Consider the following 23,502-nt stretch of genomic DNA (forward strand, 5'->3'; position numbering starts at 1 on the left):
CCTATCCAACAGACTTTTTCCTGATACTCGTATTTAGATGTTTTCATACATTTGGGTTTTTCTGCTGATATTATCATATTCTATTTCTTGGCTGTTGTATTAAAGATGTGTGTTCTTTGAATGGACCGAATCTTTGGAGCTCGTCTTCTGTCTCGGCCATTAATGCGGCGTCGTCTGCGTAACATAATATTTGGATTTCTTTGTTCCCCATTCTGTAACCATGACCTTTACGTATTGCTTGTATTATTTCGTCCAATATTATATTAGAGAGAAGTGGGCTTAACAAGTCTCCCTGACTGACTCCGCTTTGTACTGGCATACACTGTGTTAGTTTTCCATTTATATTTGCCTGTATTCGATTATGAAAGTAGATGTTTTCGGTGGTTTGTATAATATTAATGGGTATGTTTCTTTTATACAGTAGGTGTAAGACGTCTTCAACTTGGATAGGATCGAAAGCCTTTGTCAGGTCTATAAAACATAGATTATGCTGGTTTATTGTACTCGATGGCCTTTTCTGTGATTTGTCTTAGTACAAATACGGTGTTTACGCAGGATCTTCCGGATCTTAATCCTTGTTGTTCATCTGATAAAGTTGTTAGTTTATTGATTTTGTTGGTTAGGACTTTTGTGGTAAGCTTAAGTGCGGTGTTCAGTAGATTTATACCTCTACAATTGTTGGATTTTTTAAATCTCTTTCCTTTAAACAGTTCCGTCATTTATCTTTCGCATTCGTTTTCTAGTATGTTATTGTATTCCTTCAATTCTGCCATTTTTTCCGTTGGTTTCTTATGAATCTCCATATTAGTTTTTGTGTACCGTAGAAGTCGCTTTCCGTAATTTTATTCACATTTATTAAATAATGCAATATATACTTTTTATTATTACGTATTATTTTAAATCCGATTATAACTGAATATTGACATAAATACATAAAAAACTTAAATAAATTACTTCAAAATTTTCCACAGCTCTAATTCGCCCCCTTGTGATTGGGAGTAAACAAAAAAATCTCATCTCGCATATGCGCCAGCACCTATGTCATAAACTCATAAACACTCAATCCTAGGTGGCCGTGCGGTATGTCAGCACTATCAGTGATTGTGCTGTTGCTATTACAGGCGGACGCCCGTTAGAATTTGGCAAACTCGTCGCGGAATTTAGTTTCGCTTTTTTATGCAATAGTTGGTCGTTTTTAAGGCAAAATATAGATTGTTAGTAGATATTTCTCGTTATATTTTAACAGTTTATAACGTATAAGTGACTTTTCTTGGCATTTAATCATGGTGGAAGCGGTCGCTGAATCTCCCGGTTTGTTTTCAACTGTTGCTAATATGTTAGGATGGACCAGTGTCGAAGATATCGAAGACGTTGATGAAAGGTAGATACATAGATACTCTTATGTTGTGTTTGATGTGTCTATAAATAATCGTCAATGATTTTTTTAGAAAAACAAAAATGCCTACTTTTTATGTCCGTAAATAATAAACATTTTTTGTTTAAAAAATCGAATAGTTTAAGTACCTACTTAACCTGCTCGGTGTTTATTTTTTGCATATTTACACCTTATTGCAAAATTAGCCGAGATATAAATATATCTCGCTATATACATATAGTTATAACATATTAATTAAGACTATTACTTTCTTCGGTTTTTAATTAAATATTGCTACATATACTACAAATTAATGAAACTATATAATTAAGAAATATCCTCATGTTGCAATATATTTGCGATATTTATTGACTTATATAGCGGACTTTAAGCGTGGAGCATTTATGGAGAAATGAGCGTCAAATTATATATATATATATATATATATATATATATATATATATATATATATATATATATATATATATATATATATATCGGTTTCAAAACGTCTTGCGTCGTTGTCCAAAGCCTAATTTCCACGAATTTCTATCAATCCATTGTTCTTCGGTCAAGTCTCGGGAGCTCATTGCCTTTGTTATTCCCTCCTTCCATGTTCTTTTTGGTCTTCCTCGTTTCTTACGATTTGGTGGTATCCATTTCATGACGATTTTTGGTAGTCTTGTTTCTGGCATTCTTTGAACATGGCAATACCATATAAGTTGTTTCCTTTCGATGTCTGTTGCCAGTGATCCATCTACCCCCATCCGATTCCTTATTTCATCGTTTCTAATTCTGTCTGCCCTAGATATTCGAAGTGATCGTCTAAATACATCCATTTCTGTTGCTTCGAGTTTTCTTTTATTGCTTTCTGTTAGTCTCCATGTCTCTGTGCCATAGGTTAAGCTGGTTTTTATGAGATATTCATATATATTGTATTTTCGTCTTTTACCAAATTCTGAGCTCCAAAGAACTCCGTTAAGGCATCCAATTGTTCTATGGGCCTGGGTTATTCGTTTTCTAATTTCCCTATTGTCTGTGTCTGTGGTGTCGAAATCAATTCCTATTAGGTAGGTATATTCAGTGCAGAATGCAATTTCGGTTGTGTCCATCTGAATGTTGGATAGTTCTGCGCCTCTTGGGAGATATTTTGTTTTTTGTGTAATGAGTTCTAAACCCCACTCTTTGTATTCTTCCTGTAGTTTTCTGGCCATATATGTCAGGTCTTCTTTATCGTTGGCTATAAGGACTTGATCGTCTGCAAACTGTAGGGTATATAGGCAAGTTTCTCCCAGGTCAATGCCCATTCCTCTGCACTTTCTCTTCCACTGATATAGTGCTTTCGCCACGTAGATTTTAAACAATGTGGGGGATATGCAACACCCCTGCCGGAGTCCCTTGTTTACAGGAAATTTTTTTGAAAGTCTATTTCCAATTTTTATTCCCGACGTTGATCCTTCATAAAGCTGTTTAAGGGCGTTAATTACTGTTTGGTTAATGTTTGTTTCCTGCAAAACTTTCCATAGCTTTTTAGCGGGTACAGTATCATAGGCCTTCTGAAGGTCTATAAACATAAGGTGGGTTTCTTGGTTGGTACTTGATCTTTTTTCTATTATTTGTTTCAAAACAAACACATTATTGGTGCACCTCCTTCCCGCTCTAAAGCCAGATTGTTCCTCTTCTTCTTGTTCCTTATATTCTTGTTCGATAATGTGTCAAATTAAACTGTCTTAAAAACAAGTATTGTATCAATCAGTAACATAAGTGACCATTAATCTTCCTCTGTGTACCGTAGGAAATTTGTCCATATTCAATCTTGTGAACTTTTGTACTTTATAAGATTATCACAGCACGATTGTTGGATTCAAATGTCTTCTTCTTCTTCTTTTTATGTATGCATGACTCTGTCTGTTTTTCAATGTGCCTGTTTCCCATGTTTCCCGTTTTTTTAAATTAAAATTGATAAATAATTTACGGAGATATTTACAAAAAAGCAGAGTTTTTACAGAACTTTATAAATTTTATTAATTTTTTTATTAACAAAATAAAATGTTATTAATACATTTAAACATCGAGGAATTACCGTCTTTTAAATTTGTGCGAAATTTCCCCCCGATCGGTCAAATAGTTTAAAAGTTATTTAACTTATTTATTCCTGAGACTAAATATTTAAACTATTGAACTTGCTCTATTAATAATGCTATACACATTTAGCAAATTTCATAGGATTCTTTAAGACTTGGACTATCTCAGAAGTTAAATGCATATTGCGTTTTTATCGAAATTATTTACAAAATAAACGTTTGAAAAAGCGGTATGTTTTTTACTTATAAACAATTGTAATAACTTCTATATATTTCAAGCCACATACTTGTATGTACAACCATTGGATAGCTGGTAAAAAACTCACATTTAAAATAAACCTTCTATGACCAATAGGAACGAAGTTAGGGACTATTGTTAAAAAAATCATATCTCCATTGTTTATAAACATTAACAAGTAAAATTTGCCTAAATTTTGAATGAAAATCTAAACTTTATATTGAAACTTATAGCTATAAAATTCATCGAATTTTTCGAAACTTACAGCCCTTCGAAACGAAGGTACTTTTGAAAGATCGACATAGGAAAGTGGGGGGGATAACTGTTTCAGTTCCGTTTTTTTTTTCGAGATCGGAACTTCAAATTGAAGCACGTAGGAAACATTTACATTATCTCGGCTTCCATGGCAACTAGAAGCCTCTTTTTTTAATCTGGGGTAGCTAGTCGAAATATTAATAACTACATAGTTTTCACTGGCCGGGAAATATGGGAAATCTCGGAAAAATTGAGTCCATTTGAAATTCACCGTAAAAACTTACTTTTTTTTTTAAATTTAGCTGGAATAGTCTGGCGCAGTATTAATAATGATGGCATAATTTTCACTCCCCGGAAATCTCTGAAAATCCCGGAAAATCAACATAATTATAATTAATATAAGGAATATAATAATATAATGTGTAAAAAATTACCTGAAATTTAATTTATAAAATATATAAGTATTATTACATTATTGATATAAAATGAAAAATATACTTATGTTGATTTTCCGGGATTTTCCGAAATTTTCGGGTTTCCAATTTTCCAATTGGAAAATTGGAAGAGAAGTGTCAGAAGAAGTGGAGAAAAGGAGAGGGGTGAGGCAAGGTTGCATACTGTCGCCGTTATTGTTTAATGCTTATTCTGAAGAAATCATACAAGAAGCTTTGGTAAACGAGACAGTCGGCATAAAAGTGAACGAAAGTTTAATTAACAACATTTGGTATGCCGACGATACAGTCATAATAGCCGACAACTTGTAAAACTTAGAAAGAATAATGAACAAAATATTACGATATAGTGGAGAATACGGACTCTCTGTTAACATAAAAAAAAAATCAAATTCATGAAAATTAGTAAGAACAACAATACAAACGAAATATTAACGGTAGACGGCCAGCAGATTGAGAGAGTAAAAAGAATACTTACTTGGGAATGATAATCACAGAAAATAACGATTATACTGCAGAAATAAGAGTCAGAACTGAAAAAGCACGTGCCAACTTCGTGAAAATGAAAAAGATTTTATGCAGCAAAGATCTGACATTGGCCCTCAGAACAAGGCTAATTAAATGCTATGTAAACAGTGTACTCTAGCTGAATCATGGACATTAAACCGGAATACAATAAATCGACTTAACGCATTTGAAATTTGGACATTTAGAAGATTGTTAAGGATTCCATGGGTAGATAGAGTCACGAATACAGAAGTGTTAAGGAGGATAGGCAGAGAGAGGGAAATGGAAAATACAATAAAAGAAAGGAAATTGCAATATCTCGGACATGTGATGAGAGGCGAAAGATACAACATCTTGAGACTCATAATTCAAGGAAAAGTAGAGGGTAGAAGAAGCGTAGGAAAAAGACGCGTTTCCTGGTTGAAGAACCTAAGAGAGTGGTTTGATTGCAGCTCAAGGCAATTGTTCAGAGCAGCTGCCTCGAAGGTCAGAATAGCCATGATGATTGCCAACCTTCGTCGCGGAGATGGCACTTAAAGAAGAAGAAGACGTCTTCCATCTGTTTTGAGAAGCTCTGCCAGTGTTCCCTTTGTATTTGTCTAACTAAAGTATTCGTTTCATTTCTGATTCGTTTATAGTGGTTGTATGCCTGTTGTTTTTATTGTGTTCTGTATTGTAACAAGGCTTTCTTCTTTTCTTCACATTTTGTCTTCACTTCCTCTCTAAACCATGGTGTTTTCTTTTTTGATATGTTAGTGTTCGTTACTTTCTTCTCTCCAAGTGATTCGGTTGCTGCGTTAATTATGTTATTTTTGAGTTTTCCCAGCTTTCCTCGATGTTATCGTTTTCTAATATTACTTATTGGACCTAAACCCAAGAAATACTAATTATATATATATATATATATATATATATATATATATATATATGTATATATATATATATATATATATATATATATATATATATATATATATATATATATGCGTTTGTACAATTGAACTAATGTCTATGATTTATTAATTAGCTTTATCAACACTCTGGAGAATTTTCTCGGAGGACCTTTTCTCGAAGTATGTGGAAATGTGGAACTCATGTCTTCATGATAGTCCCCTGTTTTAAACCAGGCCACTATTTTGCAGAAAACCGGTATCACTGCCAAAATGGAGGGCAATTAGACGCTGACAATGCTCGCAATCCTGTCGATAAACCTTTACCAAGTACTGGCCGATCTTTTGTTACTCTTTTTTCTTACGAAAAAACAGAGTATCTGTTATGTTTATTTAAAGATGAAGTTACTACATAACTGAGATAGCATTTTTGTGTGGTGAAATGAATAAAATGGAAAGAGACGGGTGGTGTGTTGTATGATTAAAACATTCCAGTAAACTGAAAGGAATAAAGTATAAATATAAGTTTATGGAGACTTCCGGTTTCCTCGAAAGTGAGAGCGATCTGCAAATGATTTAGACATAGAGATCCGTTACATATATCAATTAAGTACTACAAATTTTCAGATATCAAATCCAATTATTTTTAAATCTAATTCATAAGTGACGTCTACGTTAAACACCCTGTAAAAAGCAAAATATCTCTCATGTACTTGTCTGCACTCTACCTTATTAGATCTGCACGATACTAGTATCTTCGATACTAATGGATCTGCACATTATAATCAACCACCCACGAGTTATGTTAACAATATTGCTTTGGGCAAACGTTCTTTCGGTGTTTGACGTCAATGTATATATAACAGGGTTGACTTCGAGCAACGGGTAAAAAGTATTCGATTTTATACTCAAGTTTTGATTATCTCTAAGAAAAACAATAAGTCAACAGCTCACTAGCGTTATATTTATGTCAGTTAATCTTGTTTATTGCAACGTCTGTATATAGTTTTCTAAGAATACGTCGTGTTATTACAATAATAATAATAGTTTTTAATTACAATAATAGTTTTACTTAGTTTATTTAGAAATGTGTTGCTTTTCAAAGAAATAAAAGTAGGTAGCCTCTCGTCTATAAACTTAGTTGACATATGTATCTCAAAATTTGTCTTCTATAAGAAGCTTCAAATCTTGCAATTCCGTTAACGAAATATAATAAATGTACTTCAATTCTACCACAAAGAATCCTCGCTAAAATTCAAACAAAACTGGTCGACTTCTAAGAGACTTTAAAAGATTCCGAGAGCCACTGATCAAAACAGAATATAACTGACTCTCGACAGCAATCAGACTGGAGGTTAACCGAGTGAAACAACAACAGTTGAGACAGGTAACCGCTGGACTGGACTACCGAGACGGAGGTAAATTCTGGATAAAATTCAAAATCCTAACTAAACAGAATTCCCAACATCATCAAGGCTGAAATCTTTAAATATACACTGTCAGTCACATTCGTGACCCCTGAAAACCCACACTTAAGACAACGATTTGATAGAGAAACCTAGCGAAACATAGACTATATTCTGGAAAATCCATATCCCAAAGAAGGCCCAACTGTCATGAGATAGTGGCTTTAATAGACACCGAAACCGACATGAGACTATAGAGCCTCGGCAAAAATACAGCCCTTAGCCCAGATGGCATACACAGAAGATGCCTGAAATAATTTAGAAGCCATATTCCCGCTGCTAGCCGAAACTATCAATGCCTGCCTTCAGCTGAAATATTTTCCTATTCCTTGGAAGATATCCAGCACAACTATGATCCCTAAACCACCAACCAGTGCTGAATCCTACAGACCAGTTTCACTTCTAGACACTCTAGGCAAGATCTTCAAAAAGATTCTAAAAGAAAGACTCGTAGAACACCCAGAAACATATAACATCATTCCAAACTTCTAATTTGGATTCAGAACTGGTCACTCCACACAAAATGCATTCATAGAAGCAGAATCTTTCACATCTCAGGCAATAAATGAGCACAACCGGCAAGCTATTGGCATCCTTTTATATGTACATAAAGCATTCGAACAGTCGGGCATGCTGGACTGATCGAAAAACTCCACCGTGCTACAGTGCTCATCCCACTCCTGAGAATAATTCGATCTTACCTATCTGCTCGGACTATAATGGTGAAAGTCGAAGACAAACTATTTACCTCATTCACTCCTCTCGCAGGAGTTCCACGTTGCCTAATACTTGCGTCAATTCTCTGTACAGTCTAAAACAGTGACCTGCCACTCCCCTATACCTTATCTGGGAGTATCCTGGTATACGCTGACGATACGGTCTTGCTCTTCTCAGGTCCACGTAGGTCCAACCGTAGGAAGTGCTGTGTATTTAAAAAGACACAAGTTCAACTTGACCTAATAGCTAATGATGCAACACATGAAGAGTAACTCCTCTAAATCTAACAAAAACACAATTGATTCTATTCACAAACCACAAATGTTCCCGCCCAGTTCTGGAAAGTCCATTTAAAAATGTATCTCCAATCTCAATGTAACCCCAAGATATAATATTTTGTTTGGATCGTCCGAAACCATGTAGGCAGTCTATCTCGTGTTTTCCATCTTTGCCAGTCAAGTTATGCACCTGGCGGGAGTGCTTCTGAAGTATTTGTGATATTTCCTGTTCTTCCCACATTATAGATTCCATATCTTTCACGTTGTGGTATAATGTCTTTACTGTGTCAATGAAAGATCTTCTAAATTTAAGGCGTTTATGTACAGAAATATGGCCGAATAGGACCATTTATCTGTTTAGTTCGTTCTGCCATGGTGTGCATTTTCGTTCTTATAACTGAAAGAGCCATGCCTGACAATGAGTAAAGGTATTCAACTTTTTTGGCTTCATGCAGCCGGTAATCAGTCCGCAGATCGCTCCCAAACGGGGCAGGAATATTCTGCTTTTGATAGAGAGATTGCTAGCTGTGTTGTTCGTAGCACACTTGGGTTAGCTCCACATTTAAATGATGTTAGTCTGTAATTTTCTTGTGCATTTGGATACAGGTGATTTTCTCTGTAGGATATTGACAACGATTAAAGCTCGTTCGTAAGATGCCCTTCTATGTTCAGAAGACTCCTATATTGATCTGCAGTTGCACGATCATCATCTATAAATAAATGATTTTGAGTACTCCTCCTTGTGATACACGGCATCTACTTGCTTTCCCCTGTAACTCGGAAACATGGAAACTGTTTAGTTTGTAGCTTTTTGTTATTTTGACCATTTTATTTAAGAGTGTTTAAGACCTTTCTTCTCTAAATTCTGTCTGTTCCTCTATAAGGTTTTCTTTTATGTGTGGATTGATTCTATTCTCAATCTTTCGTATAGCTTGAATGTTGAACACAGAATAGAGATAGGGTGGTAGCTTTTTGGGTACTCTGGATGCTTTTCTGGTTTTAATACAGCTACCAGTTTAGATTGTCGACATACAGGGATCTTACCCTGTTCCCAAGATTGATTCAGTGTCCTCTAGGCCTGCGGGTTCACGTATCTTAAGTTCTACGATCGCGATGTCCAGTTCGTCCATTGTAAATTCATTGCCGAATTTATCAGATTCCAGGTACTGACCTCTCTTTATAAACTACTTGGAGTTTTTTTGTCCTTAACGTGGGTTACCGTTCTGTAGAAGTTGTATAGCTATTTGATTTGGAGTTATATTAAGGTGGGTGGATTGTACTATCTTGTCTCCGGCCAGACTCTTTATTAATATCCAGGCTTCCCTGCAGGTCTCATATTAGTGTCTTCAACTATCTGTATTCATGCCCGGAGCCTAGTTTTTAATATTGCTGCGACTAAGTCTTCGCCTGCTTCACTCGTCATTGGGCATAGGGGGTTCTTATCATAAAGGTGGCAGTACAGTTTGCAATGGTTTTCAGTCATTCCAGGGATATAGTTGGTTCTTCATCTCCTCGGGATGGTCTTTTTTGACACCAGTTCAATTGCCTTCACAAATTCGTCGTAGTTTGTAGGGTCTAGCTCTGTGGATGTTAGGTTAGGTTAGGTTCCAAGTTTTGCCAGTCGGCTTTCTTAAAATTGTAGAGTCTCCTAAATGGGATTGTTTTTGGTTGAACAGCTGCTTTAATTTGAATCATGATGGGTCTTTGTTGAGAATTTGGGATTGAGTTAAGGACTCTTTTGACACATAAATTACTAATATCGTTGCTAGCTAAGATTAGGTCTGAATTGTATCCTCTTTTCCATCTTCCACTATTAAAAGATGATAGTTGCTTCGGGTCATGGTACGTCCATTTTAAGCCCAGTTTTCCAGTCTTTCTTCCTACCTATTTTTAGATTTCTGTAGTTATAGATTTCTCTATAACCTCACGATGGGCTGTGGCTATTAAGGTCACCAATAATGGTTGGTCAAGTCCCTTATATGTATCTTTTATGCACAAAAATGCAATGATTATTTGTTTGGCTGAAGATGGTCCTTCCACGTAAAATAAATAATTGTCATGGCTGGCTTCGCGAAAAGCTCGTGCTTTCGCACAAATAGCATGTATGAAATTAGAATCATTATATATACAGATCAATTAATAATTTACTTTCGGCGCCAAACCGCCTTTATTAAATCGTCGTTTTTTAAAAATACCCACAGGGTCAACGTTTTTCCTGTTTACTTTTCCATGGAAGAGGCGAAAAATAAAATTCTCAAAACATTTCCTTTTAATAATCCACTTCAAAATATGAATCGCATATCCGAAAAATATTTTTGTAAGGATGTGCGTGTTATTCGTGGGTATAAAGCTCGAATAAATCAGGATTTTATTTAGTTTTATATATCGTTCCGTTCTAATCAAGTGTGTAGTGGATTAAGGAGTATTTATTTTGTGGCGCAATGAAGATTCCCGTGTTGGATAAACCCGAAGAGGAGTTTAGGTAAAATTACTTAAGTTTCTTAATTATTTTAAACTTAAATATTTTTAATGATCTACTCTTCTTTTTATAACTTTTTAAGTCTTTAAAATTACGGTAAATTAAATTTAATTGTTTTCTACAAAATTTTCTCGTGCTTTTCTTTAGTCTGTAAAATACTCCGTTTAAAAATTTTTAATAGCATAATTTTTATCACAGTTGATAATTCTCAATGTAATGTAATAAGTAGTATTCGGATAATTATTTATTTAAAATTGGTAAAACATGTATTCAGGCAATCATTAAAAGCCTGAAAATTATAACTTAACTACTTTATTACTGTTAAAAATACACAAATAAAAATTGTTTCGGAAATTTATTAGCAGCATAATGAAAAAAGATATATATTTTAAAATCAAGGTAATAAAAATTGTACCAAAAACTAAATTTAAATTAAACTAAAAAGTGGTTAATAGGTTTCGGATACATTTAGCCGCCATTTGATGCATTGAATGTTCATATTCAAACTTCCTCTCGTTATACGAAAGCGTACATTTATATTCTGAAAATATTTTTTCAACATAATAGGATATAATTGGCGCGTATTCTAAAAATAAATATTGTTTTTTGTGCACTGTTCACTATTTAAAACGAAACTTTCATTTTTCAAAGTTTGATAACCTACATTTTTTTCAGAACGCTGTTCAGCGTTCGGAAAATAGGACCTTATCTCCCAATTTGGATTTAAACTTGTCTTACCCTGCTAAGTTAAAGGTGTATATGGGCGAAGTCTGCTTTCCAAGGGGTCAAAACCACCCCTAAGTATAAAAAATAGGAAAACACGTATTTATGCGTTTTATGCTTAAAAATCTGATTAAATTAAGTAAAATAAACATATTCAATGATAATTTGTACTTTAATACAAATTTTCAACCCTTGGAAACAACCGCTTAGACGTAAATAACGTCAAAAATGAATTTTTTACGATGTAAAATGCTTAATTTCTGAATTAAAATCAATAACAAATCATTCATCGGTTGTGAAATGATGTTTTATTAGTTTTAAGTTTTTAACCCCTGGAAAGCATCCCTTTATGCAAAAAATACTTAAAATGACTTTTTATAGTTTAAAATATTTTAATTTTTCATTTAGATAAAAACTCATTCGCCGCTGATGAACCGATATTTCTTTAGTTTAAACTTCAACCCCTAAAAATCACCCCTAAAGACGACTACAACGTGAAAAATAGTTTTGTACACATTAGAATTCTAAACGTATGTATTTAAATCAATAAAAATTTGTTCCTTGCTTATGAAACATTATTTCTTTGTTTGTAACTTGTTTAACCCTCAGAAACTATCCCCTATGCTAATAACAGTACGAAGCACTCTATATTATGTATTAGTACCGAAATACTTTTACATAGCCATTTGAAAGATGATTTTAAGGGCTACGAGGCTAGGTTCATTAGAAAGCCAAGCTGCTTTTCAATTTTAAAAAATTAAGGTTTGAAGTACTCGAAACAGGGAGTGTTCACACGAAGACGTACATTATAATCGGTGATTGTTTTTTTCATTTTTGTACTTTATCATTTTTTACATAAATATTATAGGTTTTAAGTTATTTTGAAAAAAAGAACAATTTTTTAGAAATTTTCCAAATAGACGATAAAATTTTATATCTTTTTTCAAAAATAATACATTTTAAATCAGCCAAACTTCTGAATCTAATAAAGAACACGAAAATAAAATGTAATGTAGAAGGAAATGATAATGATAAAAGGTTAATTATACTGCCTTTTTTCCTTAAAATATTCGAAGAGTCCATCTTTAACGAGCTGTAAACTCAGTTTACATGCACATGACATTTTGTAGTGCTCATTTTAAAGCTCTTTTCATGGACTATAATAAACTTAAATATCATTACCCCCGAAAAATCAACTTACAACAATATTCTTTGTATTCTATTTAGAATAACTTGTAAAAATAGGTCTCTAATTCTTCTTTTATAAGCTTCCTTTTTTGTTTTGCATACTTTTTCGATCAAAGTTATATTTTTTGAGTTATTCATGAAAAACCGTTAAAAAACTTGACTTTTTTCAATAAGTTTGCTCTTTTCAACCATAAATATCTCAAACAGTATTGACTTGAAAATAATGAGATGAAAAGGTTGCCAATGTGAGTCTATAATACTAGTAATTTCCATTTAATACTCACAATCTTGAGTAGTTTTTATTTAGTAAAGTTGGTAAATTTTGGGCTACCGGTTTCAAGGCTTACAATATTTGCCCCCTTATCAGGTCCCAGTACGTTATTTTTATTTGTATTAAAAAGTAAAAGCTAAAACAACATAAAACAAGTAATAAACAACTGAAATACAATAAATAACACTAAATAATAACAAATTGAGCGAGCAGCTATAACATTAATTGAGAGTGAGATTGACAAACCAAGTTTTGTATTGGGACATTAGTACCATAGTATAGTATAGCGATTATTAGAGGAAAATTGTAATAGTTGAATTGAATTTAATTTAAATTTTATTCTGCAACGAAACAAATACTACTTACATATCAGATACAGGAAAGCTCTATTACTTTTATTAGGTACTTCTGAGAATCACCTTATGAAATACAACACACTCTCTTTTCTACTGATAGATATATCAATATAAATTGATAATTTCAGAAATATAATTTTATGTTTAGTACGGAAATTACATCGAAAAAAAAATATGAAAAAAGAATTTTTTCAATATTCACGAAATTATAAAATATATACATTTTTAATTATTTAAAAATATTTTATTAGATTCGTATTTAATGTCCTGTTTTAAATAAAATGTAGCAATAAAAATTATATTTAAGTAGTTATACATTTAAAAAAAATACAATTAAAAATGTTGCGTTTACGCAACTTTGGGAACTAATCGGCGACTTAATATTGGTCGCTTAATTATAATAAAAACCTTTTCTCTCCAATACTTACGGATGTTTAAATTATTGTTGGTATGATTCATGAACCATTATTCACCGTATTTTAAATGTATCTCGATTGCTCAACTTTCATTAACGATCAATCTGTAACAACCGTGTAAACAAATGAAAGTGATTGCGCAATTACCGATTGTGTTTTCCTGATAATTTCTTAATTTTGATAGGTTGTTTTTCTATTGTTTAATAATTGTCATTGATTTTGTTGTTTAAAATGTTGGTTTCCCAACTACACATTTGTAATGATATTTGCAGTGTGTTTTGTCTGGTAGTATTAGCCATCGAGTACCCTTAGTTGTGGACTAATACGCACTACGATGCCAATCGCCCTGCCTCGAAACATTTACAATTTTACTATTGGCCAATTGATCTGAAAACGCCCATATCAAAATATAAGAAAATTTATAAATATGGCACATTTTCCAGATCACAGGCTAGTTTTACTTACTCCGGCTACCATACAGGGTCTCATATACCCTAGGAGCCATTTGCTGGGACTCTGCTCCCGTTCTGCGAACCTAGACTCTTGGTTAGACCTTTTTTTCACCTTTAAAATGTGTTTTTATTTTATTACCAATGTAAGAATTAATAATAATCCACCAAAAATGAAATCTACGCAGAGGATACTCTTCGAATTGGATGATCGAAGTCCCTCTGTAAGACATCAAGGAAATGGATAAGGAGTCGTAGTATTCCAGGCCCTTCCTTTTCCCTTGATGATATGGCGCCCAACGTACAAATTGAGCCTGCGATCCAGGCTCCCACAGTGCCACCCTACAAACTCCACATCATTAGCTAACTTAATTGTCGAACTCTTCTGCAGTTTCAGACACTGTCCAGGGTCTGATGTTTCTGCGAACGAGAAGTCCCCAAAGCTACTGAGGCCCCTGGAGTAGCCGCGGAGGCACTCCCTGCTCTACTGCATGTAGTACTAACGCCACGTAGACGCAATCATACCACCTACTAAGAAAAAACCGGCTGATAAATGAGTATTGGTTCCTGATGGCCAAGAGGAGGACGAAGTAGTCGAAGACGAGGGTGCTTAGACCGAAGACGGTATCTTCAGAAGAAGAAGATGACCACCGGAAGCTGCTGTGCTGTAATGTCTTGTGTAAAAACGTTAACTAGCCTTTTATTCCCGTATGTATAAACAATTACAGACTGTTATCGACTTCCCTGAACTAAAACACTTAGAGACTTGCTTTTATAAACTTATATGAACCTTTTCTTGTGCAAATGTAATAATTGTATTCTTGTTTATAAATATGTTTAGTAATAAATATATAATACGCACTCCGATGCGCATCATGGTACATTTTCCAGATCACAGGGTAGTCTTACTTACTGCGGCTCCCATACAGGGTTTCCTATACCCTAGGAGCCCTTTGCCAGGACTCTGGTCCCGTTATGCGAACCTAGAATCTTGCCTGGACCTTTTTTTCGCCTTTAAAATTTGTTTTTATTTTATTACCAATGTAAGAAATAATAATAATCTACCAAAGATGGAATCTTCGCAGAGGAAACTTCGAATTTGATGGTCGTCTCTGTAAGGCGCCGAGGAAATGGATAAGAGGTCGTAGTATTCCATGCCCTTTTTTCCCTCTTGGTGATATATTATTTTATCGGCTGAAAATAGTAGGACAAATAACTGAATGTGTCTATCGATTTTTGTACCGTGTACAATGTATATATTGAAGAGCGTCGGAAAAAGATTACACCCCTGTCTCAAGCTTCGGTTGGTTTAGATTTCTTCTGTCCTCTTCTGGTTATGATCACCATTATTTATATCTGGTAACACAAGTTTTTTATTGCCTTTATAAAATGTGGAGGATAACCATTGTGATCCAGTATTTTCCAGATCTTTTATTGGCCAATAAATGCTACATGGCTTCAAAAGGAAAACGGTTTTAATTAGCAGTAGGGTACTGAAAACTATGGGGAGAAATCACTTCAATATATTTGGGATACGTTCATCTAAATTTAAGCACGAAGTAAATTAACACAAATATTTCAAAAGATTCAATGAAAAAGTTTATTTAAAACATAAACTTAAAAAAGAGTAATCTTATTTTCGTGATGTTTAATTAATTATGAACTATTATCAGCAACAATACAAGGTATTTTTTTTTTCGACATTAAATACGATTATTTTACTGCTGACCTAATTCTTACACCAAATTTAATATTTACTTTCCATTGAACAGCAGCTTTCGACCGTTTTTCAAGAATTTTCATCAATTAAACTACGCATAGTAGTTTCGTCTTAAAAATAGATGAAGAAAATCCTAAAAATAGCGTTCAGTGGTCACGAACGTGTATATTTAGACCGATAGACCAATAAAGACGTCATGGAAGTCGTGATGTTAACATTAGTTTAATATTAGAGTATAAAAAAATATTGAAATTGGGTCGAAATGTAGATTTTTATTCGTTTCCGGTGGGTTTTAGTTTGTACTTGAGTTTAATAGCTTATTTGTCTTGCAGTTCCTTAGGGGCTCTGCACGTTATTAGTCATATATTTTGATTACGGCGTTCGTAAGATGTTAGGTGTTGGGAACTCTATCTTAATAAGCTCTTAAAGTTATTTGGATAGAATAATGTTAAAGCAAAATGCAAATATATAATCTAGTAATTAACTGGAACAGTGGAATGTGATTTTATTCTAGATGAATTGTAGATACTTTAGGCGAAAAAAATCGCCCAAAGTATCTGTATTCTTTTGTAAGCTCACAGTTCAACGGCCTCTGGTGTATGGTAATGTAATTCTTTTATGTCCAAGCTTCCATTCCGGAGAATAAGTAACATTTAAGTAGTCTTATCTTTAAGCTTATTGTAATGTTTCTTCTGTAGCTTTGCTTGCCTTGTTACAGCGTCTGCGTTATCTGTGCTAATAAATCTAAAGACTAAATATTGTGGCAAAAACCAAAGGTTGTTTGTCTTCTTAAATTGTGCTCTGGTACCACAGTGTACATTTGTAAACAAGCATGTCTAGTACATTTTAACTGACTAGATAGTGGGCGGGAGGCACCTACTAAAATATGAACAGTAAATTTTAGATAAAGAAACTTAATACAAAATGTAACCTTAAATATCATTCGTAAATTGAAAAATACAGAATCGTTCCTGTAGGGATAATAAAAATAACAACACCTGCAACGTGTATTTTTAATATGAAATACATTTCGTAATATAAAACTCAACAATCGTATAGGTTATACATTTTTTAAGTTGACTGAAATGCATTGTGTTTTTGCATTGTTGAATAATGCATTATTTCGCTTTCTTCTTTTCAACTATTTTAATAATAGGTAACATGATAATATATACTGGTATTACATTCAAGGATCTGAATTTTATCAGCTTGCGTGACTTATATGATACAAGACTTTATTAATATTTGTATAAGTTTTATAAATCAAAATTTACAAGGTTGTGAATACAGTACATTATAGAATATTCATTATAAAGTTACTAACAAAAAAGAAATGGAAATATGGTTGTTTATTAGTCATTTCGGACTTTTAAATAGCGGATAATTAATAATAGCCGATTCTGTACTTCACGTCAACTTAAGTATACACTTTTTTGTCTTAAAAGTGTTACAATAAAAGTGTTACAAAATGAGAATCAAGAAAACAATGATGGTGTGGATACACCATAGATGTAGTAATAAGATATACTAGATGTAGATCTGGAAGACAAAAGTAAAGTCGATTTTTAAAATTTTTAAAGTTTAGTGCATGTGTTGACCGCTAGGTGGACACAAATAACGGGGCAAAATGTAAACATTGTTTGAAATTTCACTGGTTTTCCGTGATATTTATATAGACTTTTGTGTAACTGGTTTTAAGTAGATAATCTCCTAGACTCTTTCTAAGTAAATTAAAAATATTAATAACATATGCATCGTGTTTTTGCTTTGGTCATTCTTAACACAGTCTTATTTTGTTGCAGATACGAACGACTTCTGAGACGTGCCAAATCAGAGGACTTGACGGAAGTATCCGGAATTGGATGTTTGTATCAAAGTGGAGTCGACAGGCTCGGTAGGCCCGTGGTGGTTTTTATAGGAAAATGGTTCCCTTTCAACAAAATCAATCTAGATAAGGTAACTAAAGAATATTCATAACATTATATTATCTGTTTGGTTCTAAACAAACTACTTAGCTGTTTTCTTTTAGATCGGTATAGAAGTAGTATTGGTTAATAATTGCTGTGTTGAATACCATGTTTACCTTATTTTCCCAACATTTTATATTTGGTAAAAATATTGGCTCAAACCGCGGTTCGTAGATTTACTACGGTTGCCTCTTCCGACTGGGGTGGGGATGCTTGAGTCATAGCACACTACCACCTAGCATTGAAACTTCCGTGTTAACGAATAAAACAATGATTGGCGCATCACCTAGTGACCGGGAGCGTAACTATATATACATGGCGCTAAATTCAAAAGTTTAGTAATATTGCCTAGGATTATGAACTCATTTTAAAGTAAAGGAAAATCGATATAATCCTAAAATAACAAGAAAAATCCTTATCATATACTATAATAAATATTTTGTATACTTTTTGGGTTTTCTTGTTATATTGAGACTATATTTATTTTCCATTACATTAAAATGTCAAAGTGATTAAAAAAAGAAAAGAAATGTTATATGTGTTATAAGAAATATTAATAATACAAGCCAAGTGTAGTATAATTTAGTTTTCTTAATGTTGTGACAACTGGTCAGTATTTAAATAATTGTTTTATCATTCTTATGTCAAGTTTTATGTAAATAAAAGCCTAATTCTGCAAAAGGCATTTTACTACAATTTTAGTCGCATAAATTTACAATTTAGGGCTGTTAACAGCACTCACCCATTTATCAAACATCAAATTTCGTGGACTTGGAAAACGGTAATGCTTGCTAGTCACTTGCTAGTAGTATCCGTGCAATCTGGAATACAACATCTTCTTTGTTCATTTCTTCGTTTTTCCATTGGTATTCCATATAATGTGTTCGATGCCATAATAAAAAATCGTCTAAAATTGTACCTTTTTGCACTACTTATATAAAAAATTTTAAATTATAAAAAATAAAAAAAATACAAATAGGGCGCCGTATTTGTCTAAACTCAACTGTGAATTGACCACAGCACACTCCCTCCGCGCAGGAACGAGACTGCAGCGCCACCAAACGAATGGGAGCGAAATCCGAACGAGATTTGACCTTGGCTATCCCTGTTGCCAATCTAGGTGTAATTTTATCTATGGCTTGAGTTACACCAGAGTACATAAGAATACAAAACCCATTTATTCGCGATTGAAACTGAATGTACAGGGAGAATTCGTTGAGAGGGGAAGAATTATGTCACGAGAGTACAATTTCGGGATTAATGTTCATTGGTTAGGCGGAACAGGCAACCGTAGTAAGTCTACGAACCATCGAGATAAAATCTATGGACAGGGCATCAGGTGACTAAAAACGACCTCACTTCGGCCATATTGTTTTGACACTTTTGACAGATCGTATATGTTTGTTTACGTTTGTTATTTTTCGAATATTTTTAGTTTTATAATACTTTTATAGAAACTGTAATAATATATTGTGATAGTGCATAATAATGGTTTCTTGTTCTCAACGTAGTTGCAGTGGCAGAAGCAATATTAATAAAAAATCTTCAGCAATAACGTTCTACAGGTTAGTATACAAATATGTAAACAAAGTAATGGCCCGTACTTCAGAGAATAAATTAATAGTATTTGACTGTATTAATTTATCTTTATATATAATATATCGTGTTTTTAGTGTTTACCGCGGGATAAATAAATCATAGTTTATTAAAAATGTATTGCACTTTGTAGATTATGATTAAATCTTCTGAATAACTAGTCATATTTTTATAGTAGTTTTAATATTATTGAGTCCGGCAATGATCCCACCGCCATATTGGTATCACCGTTAGCCACGCCTACCTACGCCGTTTTTAATACACACGTTCACACGTACACACATGCTCATAGCTTCTCCATAGATTCTAACTCGATGCTACGAACCGTGGGCTTAAATAAACTTTATATTAACAATGTCAAACCATAAATGTCATGTCAATGTCATCCTGTATGGTGACTGTGCACCCTGTGGCCTAATTTTTTTTTTCAGTCGCCCTGTGCTAATTAAAAATTGTTCTAATTTAGTTCCTACGATGTATCTTATACAAATCACTTAATTGATATTCACATATTTTCACTTAATTCAAAATTTACTGCTAAACATATAATGTAGCAGTATCAATATTGGCGTGTATATTTAACATTGACGTGATGTACCACGCATTATAGATGACTGTTTGTTATCTTGGAGATTTCTTTGTTAACGGTATCAAATTTCAAATCCCTATGATTATCACGTCGTCAAGGATGTATAGTAACATACAGTATAGTACATAGAAAACAGGTATTATAACAATGCAGACAAACCTACTTATTTTGACTTTTGTACTTTGTTCTGTTAAATGTGTGTGTGTTAATTATCTAAAATAATTTAATATATTTTGCACCGAATTCGAAGGTATCTCACGCCAAAATGGCTGAAACAAAATAATCATGCGAAGACCTAAAATAAAAAAGGACAATATATAAATCAGATCACATCATTTTACTTATTTGAAAGTCTTTAAACTAAAAGTTTTTTAAACTTTGATGAAGCTAATGTGTAGCGAAACATGTTAAGGCTACAAATAAATTCAAAGAAAATTATAAAAAGTTTTAAATTAAATATCACCACGTAAAAATTTAAAAAATTCAACCTATATAACTTAGTGTAATAACCATGTAATAAATAGATATCTGGACAGGCATAAATACCACTGGCGATCTTTGCATGCCGCAAAAGTCAGACGTCTGGCCTTAAGATAATTCGCCAACGCACTATAGGTGCACGGCACTATAAGAAGAAGAAATATATAAGAGATATAAAGAAGAAAGATTGGGTATACCGGAGATGATCAAATTATTAGAGCCACCCCGTAAACTTTTTGTTTAATAACCATTTAATAAACAGATAAAATATATGAAAAAGAAACATTGGGTATACCAAGGGTGATTAAATTATTAGAGCCACCCCGTAAACTTTTTGTTTAATTATGGTATGTGCTTGAACTATAAAACATATTTTATAGTTTATTTCTATTTTACTGTGATTTGACAACTTATAAAGTTTACGTATATTAAAAAAGAAAAGGATAATTACTAGGGCGGTCAGATAAGTGCTTAACCTATAAACAAAAACAAAAATTTTGGAAAAGTGGCAATTTATTTCTCAATATAGTCTCCTTTTAGCTAGATACACTTGACCCAGAGATGCACCAACTTCTTGTTGAAACTCGTCTGAAAAATATGTTTTCTCGAGGTCTGCAAAGTTAGGCTTCCTTGGAGGCAATGACCTCATTCGACTATGACTATAAGATAGGCTATGTATTTCTTACGGAAGAACGACCGACCACGTTGCCGGTTTGCCCCGAGCGGCGCATCACGACCGGATTTAAAAATCACGGCACTGGAATATACGCGTACACAACATATGCCTACGGTTGTATAAAAGACTATCATTATTGTTTCAATTAAAGCATGATTCAATTATCGATGTATAAATAAGAGAGTTACATTGTCGAACTAAACAATAACATGAAGAAAAATACTGTAAAGAAGTAATATATATCAAAAACTCATTGTCGATAGCTTATCTATATTTTTTAATAGCTTCCATTGTAAACTCATTCTTTGGGAAATAAAGATCATTAGGAGAAGCGAATTAGTTTTAATCTCCTTTCTGAAGACACAAGACACAAGTACCTTAAACAAATAAAAGCATTGAGAAAGATGAATAATATAAAAGTTGTTTATACCTATGTTTATGGACTAACGTCGGAGCTTTAGTCAAAAAATAATGGAGGGACACAACGATCAAGAATCCATGAGATGCTTTATAAAAGGGCTCTCTACTGGACTGAATACTCCAACCAAACGAGGTCCTTGGTTTGTTCTTCTTCATGCTGGAAGCGAAACTGATTTTGTGACATGGGCTAAATTAACTTTCTTGGCCAAGAAGGGAACGGCTAATTACCACGACGAAATGGACGGGGATCTGTATGAAGAATGATTTGAGAAGACGTTAATTCCAAACTTGCCGAAAGACAAAGAAAACGTTGTCGTTTTGGATAACGCGTCATACCACTCCCGCAAATTTGATTTCCCGAAAAAATTCTGGAACGAAAGGTAAATCAAGGATTCATCATCATCATCATCACTGGCTCGACAACCCTTTTTGGGTCTTGGCCTGTTCCAGGATTCTTCTCCATTCTGATCTGTTTCGTGCTTTTTTTCTCCAGTTTTTTATTTTTAAGGTTGTTATATCATTTTTTCTATTTGTTCTAAGTATCTCAGCTTCGGTCTTCCTCTTGTTCTTTTTCCTACTGGCATCTGTTTGAATATTTTGTTTGGTATTTCGCCTTCTTCCATTCTTTCTACATGTCCTATCCAACGCAGCCGCCTTATTTTAATGAATGTTATAATATCCGGATCCTGGAATATTTTGTATAGTTCAGAGTTGTATCTTCTTCGCCATATTCCGTTTTCTTTTGTGCCCTTATATATGTGTCGCAAGATTTTTCTTTCGAAGGTGGCTAACAACGTTTCCTCTCTTTTAGTGAGTGTCCAGGTTTCTGAGCCGTATGTGAGTACCGGTCTTATTAGGGTTTTATATATTTGGCATTTTGTTTTTCTTGCGACGTTATCTGATCTTAGTTGCCTAATTAAGCCATGATAACATTTATTTGCAATAAATATTCGCCTCTTCACTTCCTCCGTAACGTTATTATCAGACGTGAGTAGGGATCCCAAGTATATACAGTTTTTTACCCCGTCTATGTTGTATTCTCCTATTGTTATATTTTGTGGCTGCCTTATTTCTGCGTTTTTACTTACCTGCATAAATTTTGTTTTAGTCTGATTGATTTTAAGACCACTATTTTGTGCAGCTCGTTCTATTTGGTTGTATGCCTCTAACATTTCTCTTCTTGATCTTGCGATTATGTCAACATCATCTGCAAATGCACGCTTTTATTAATGATTGTTCCTCGTGTATTGACTGTTGTGTCCCTCAGTATTTTCTCGAGTACGATGTTGAACAAGATGCATGATAGAGCGTCTCCCTGGCGTAGTCCCTTTTTCACATCTATTGTTTCCGTTAATTCATTTTGTATCCGGATTCTAGTTTTAGAGATTCTTTTATCAGTTCTATTAGTTGTATACTAACACAACATATTAAATTCTTTCATTGCTTTTATTAAGAATTCTCGGTTTATATTGTCATATGCGCTTTCAAAGTCTATGAAGAGATGATGTGTGTCGATGTTATATTCACTTGTTTTTTCGAGGATCTGTCGCAGAACAAATATCTGGTCTATTGTTGACTTTTGTCTACAGAAGCCACTTTGGTATTTGCCAACTATTTTTTCAGCGTGTGGTCTGTCTTTCATAAATGACGTTGGACATTATTTTGTATGTTGCATTCAGCAGCGTGATTCCACGGTAGTTTCCACATTCTAACTGATTTCCTTTTTTATGTAATGGTACAATAATACCGCTATTCCACTCCGCTGGTAGCTGTTTATTCGACCATATCTTTGTTATCAATTCATGTATTGTTTTTTGTAGTGCGTCTCCTCCTTCCTTCAGTAACTCTGATGCTATTTGATCCGATCCCGGTGCTTTATTGTTCTTTAAGTTGTCTACTGCTGCTCTCGG

General features: G+C 33.7%; 1 protein-coding gene across 1 annotated transcript in view; it reads left to right on the forward strand.

Moving 5' to 3' along the window:
• Positions 1-23,502, forward strand: part of Gdap2 (ganglioside induced differentiation associated protein 2) — a 269,331-nt gene that overhangs the window by 218,336 nt on the left and 27,493 nt on the right. Inside the window, exon 9 of the mRNA XM_072523847.1 lies at positions 17,667-17,820. Coding sequence (XP_072379948.1) covers positions 17,667-17,820 — 154 coding nt within the window. The remainder of the gene's footprint in view (positions 1-17,666; positions 17,821-23,502) is intronic.

Source organism: Diabrotica undecimpunctata, chromosome 2, assembly GCF_040954645.1.
Source record: "Diabrotica undecimpunctata isolate CICGRU chromosome 2, icDiaUnde3, whole genome shotgun sequence".
Taxonomy (NCBI): domain Eukaryota; kingdom Metazoa; phylum Arthropoda; class Insecta; order Coleoptera; family Chrysomelidae; genus Diabrotica; species Diabrotica undecimpunctata.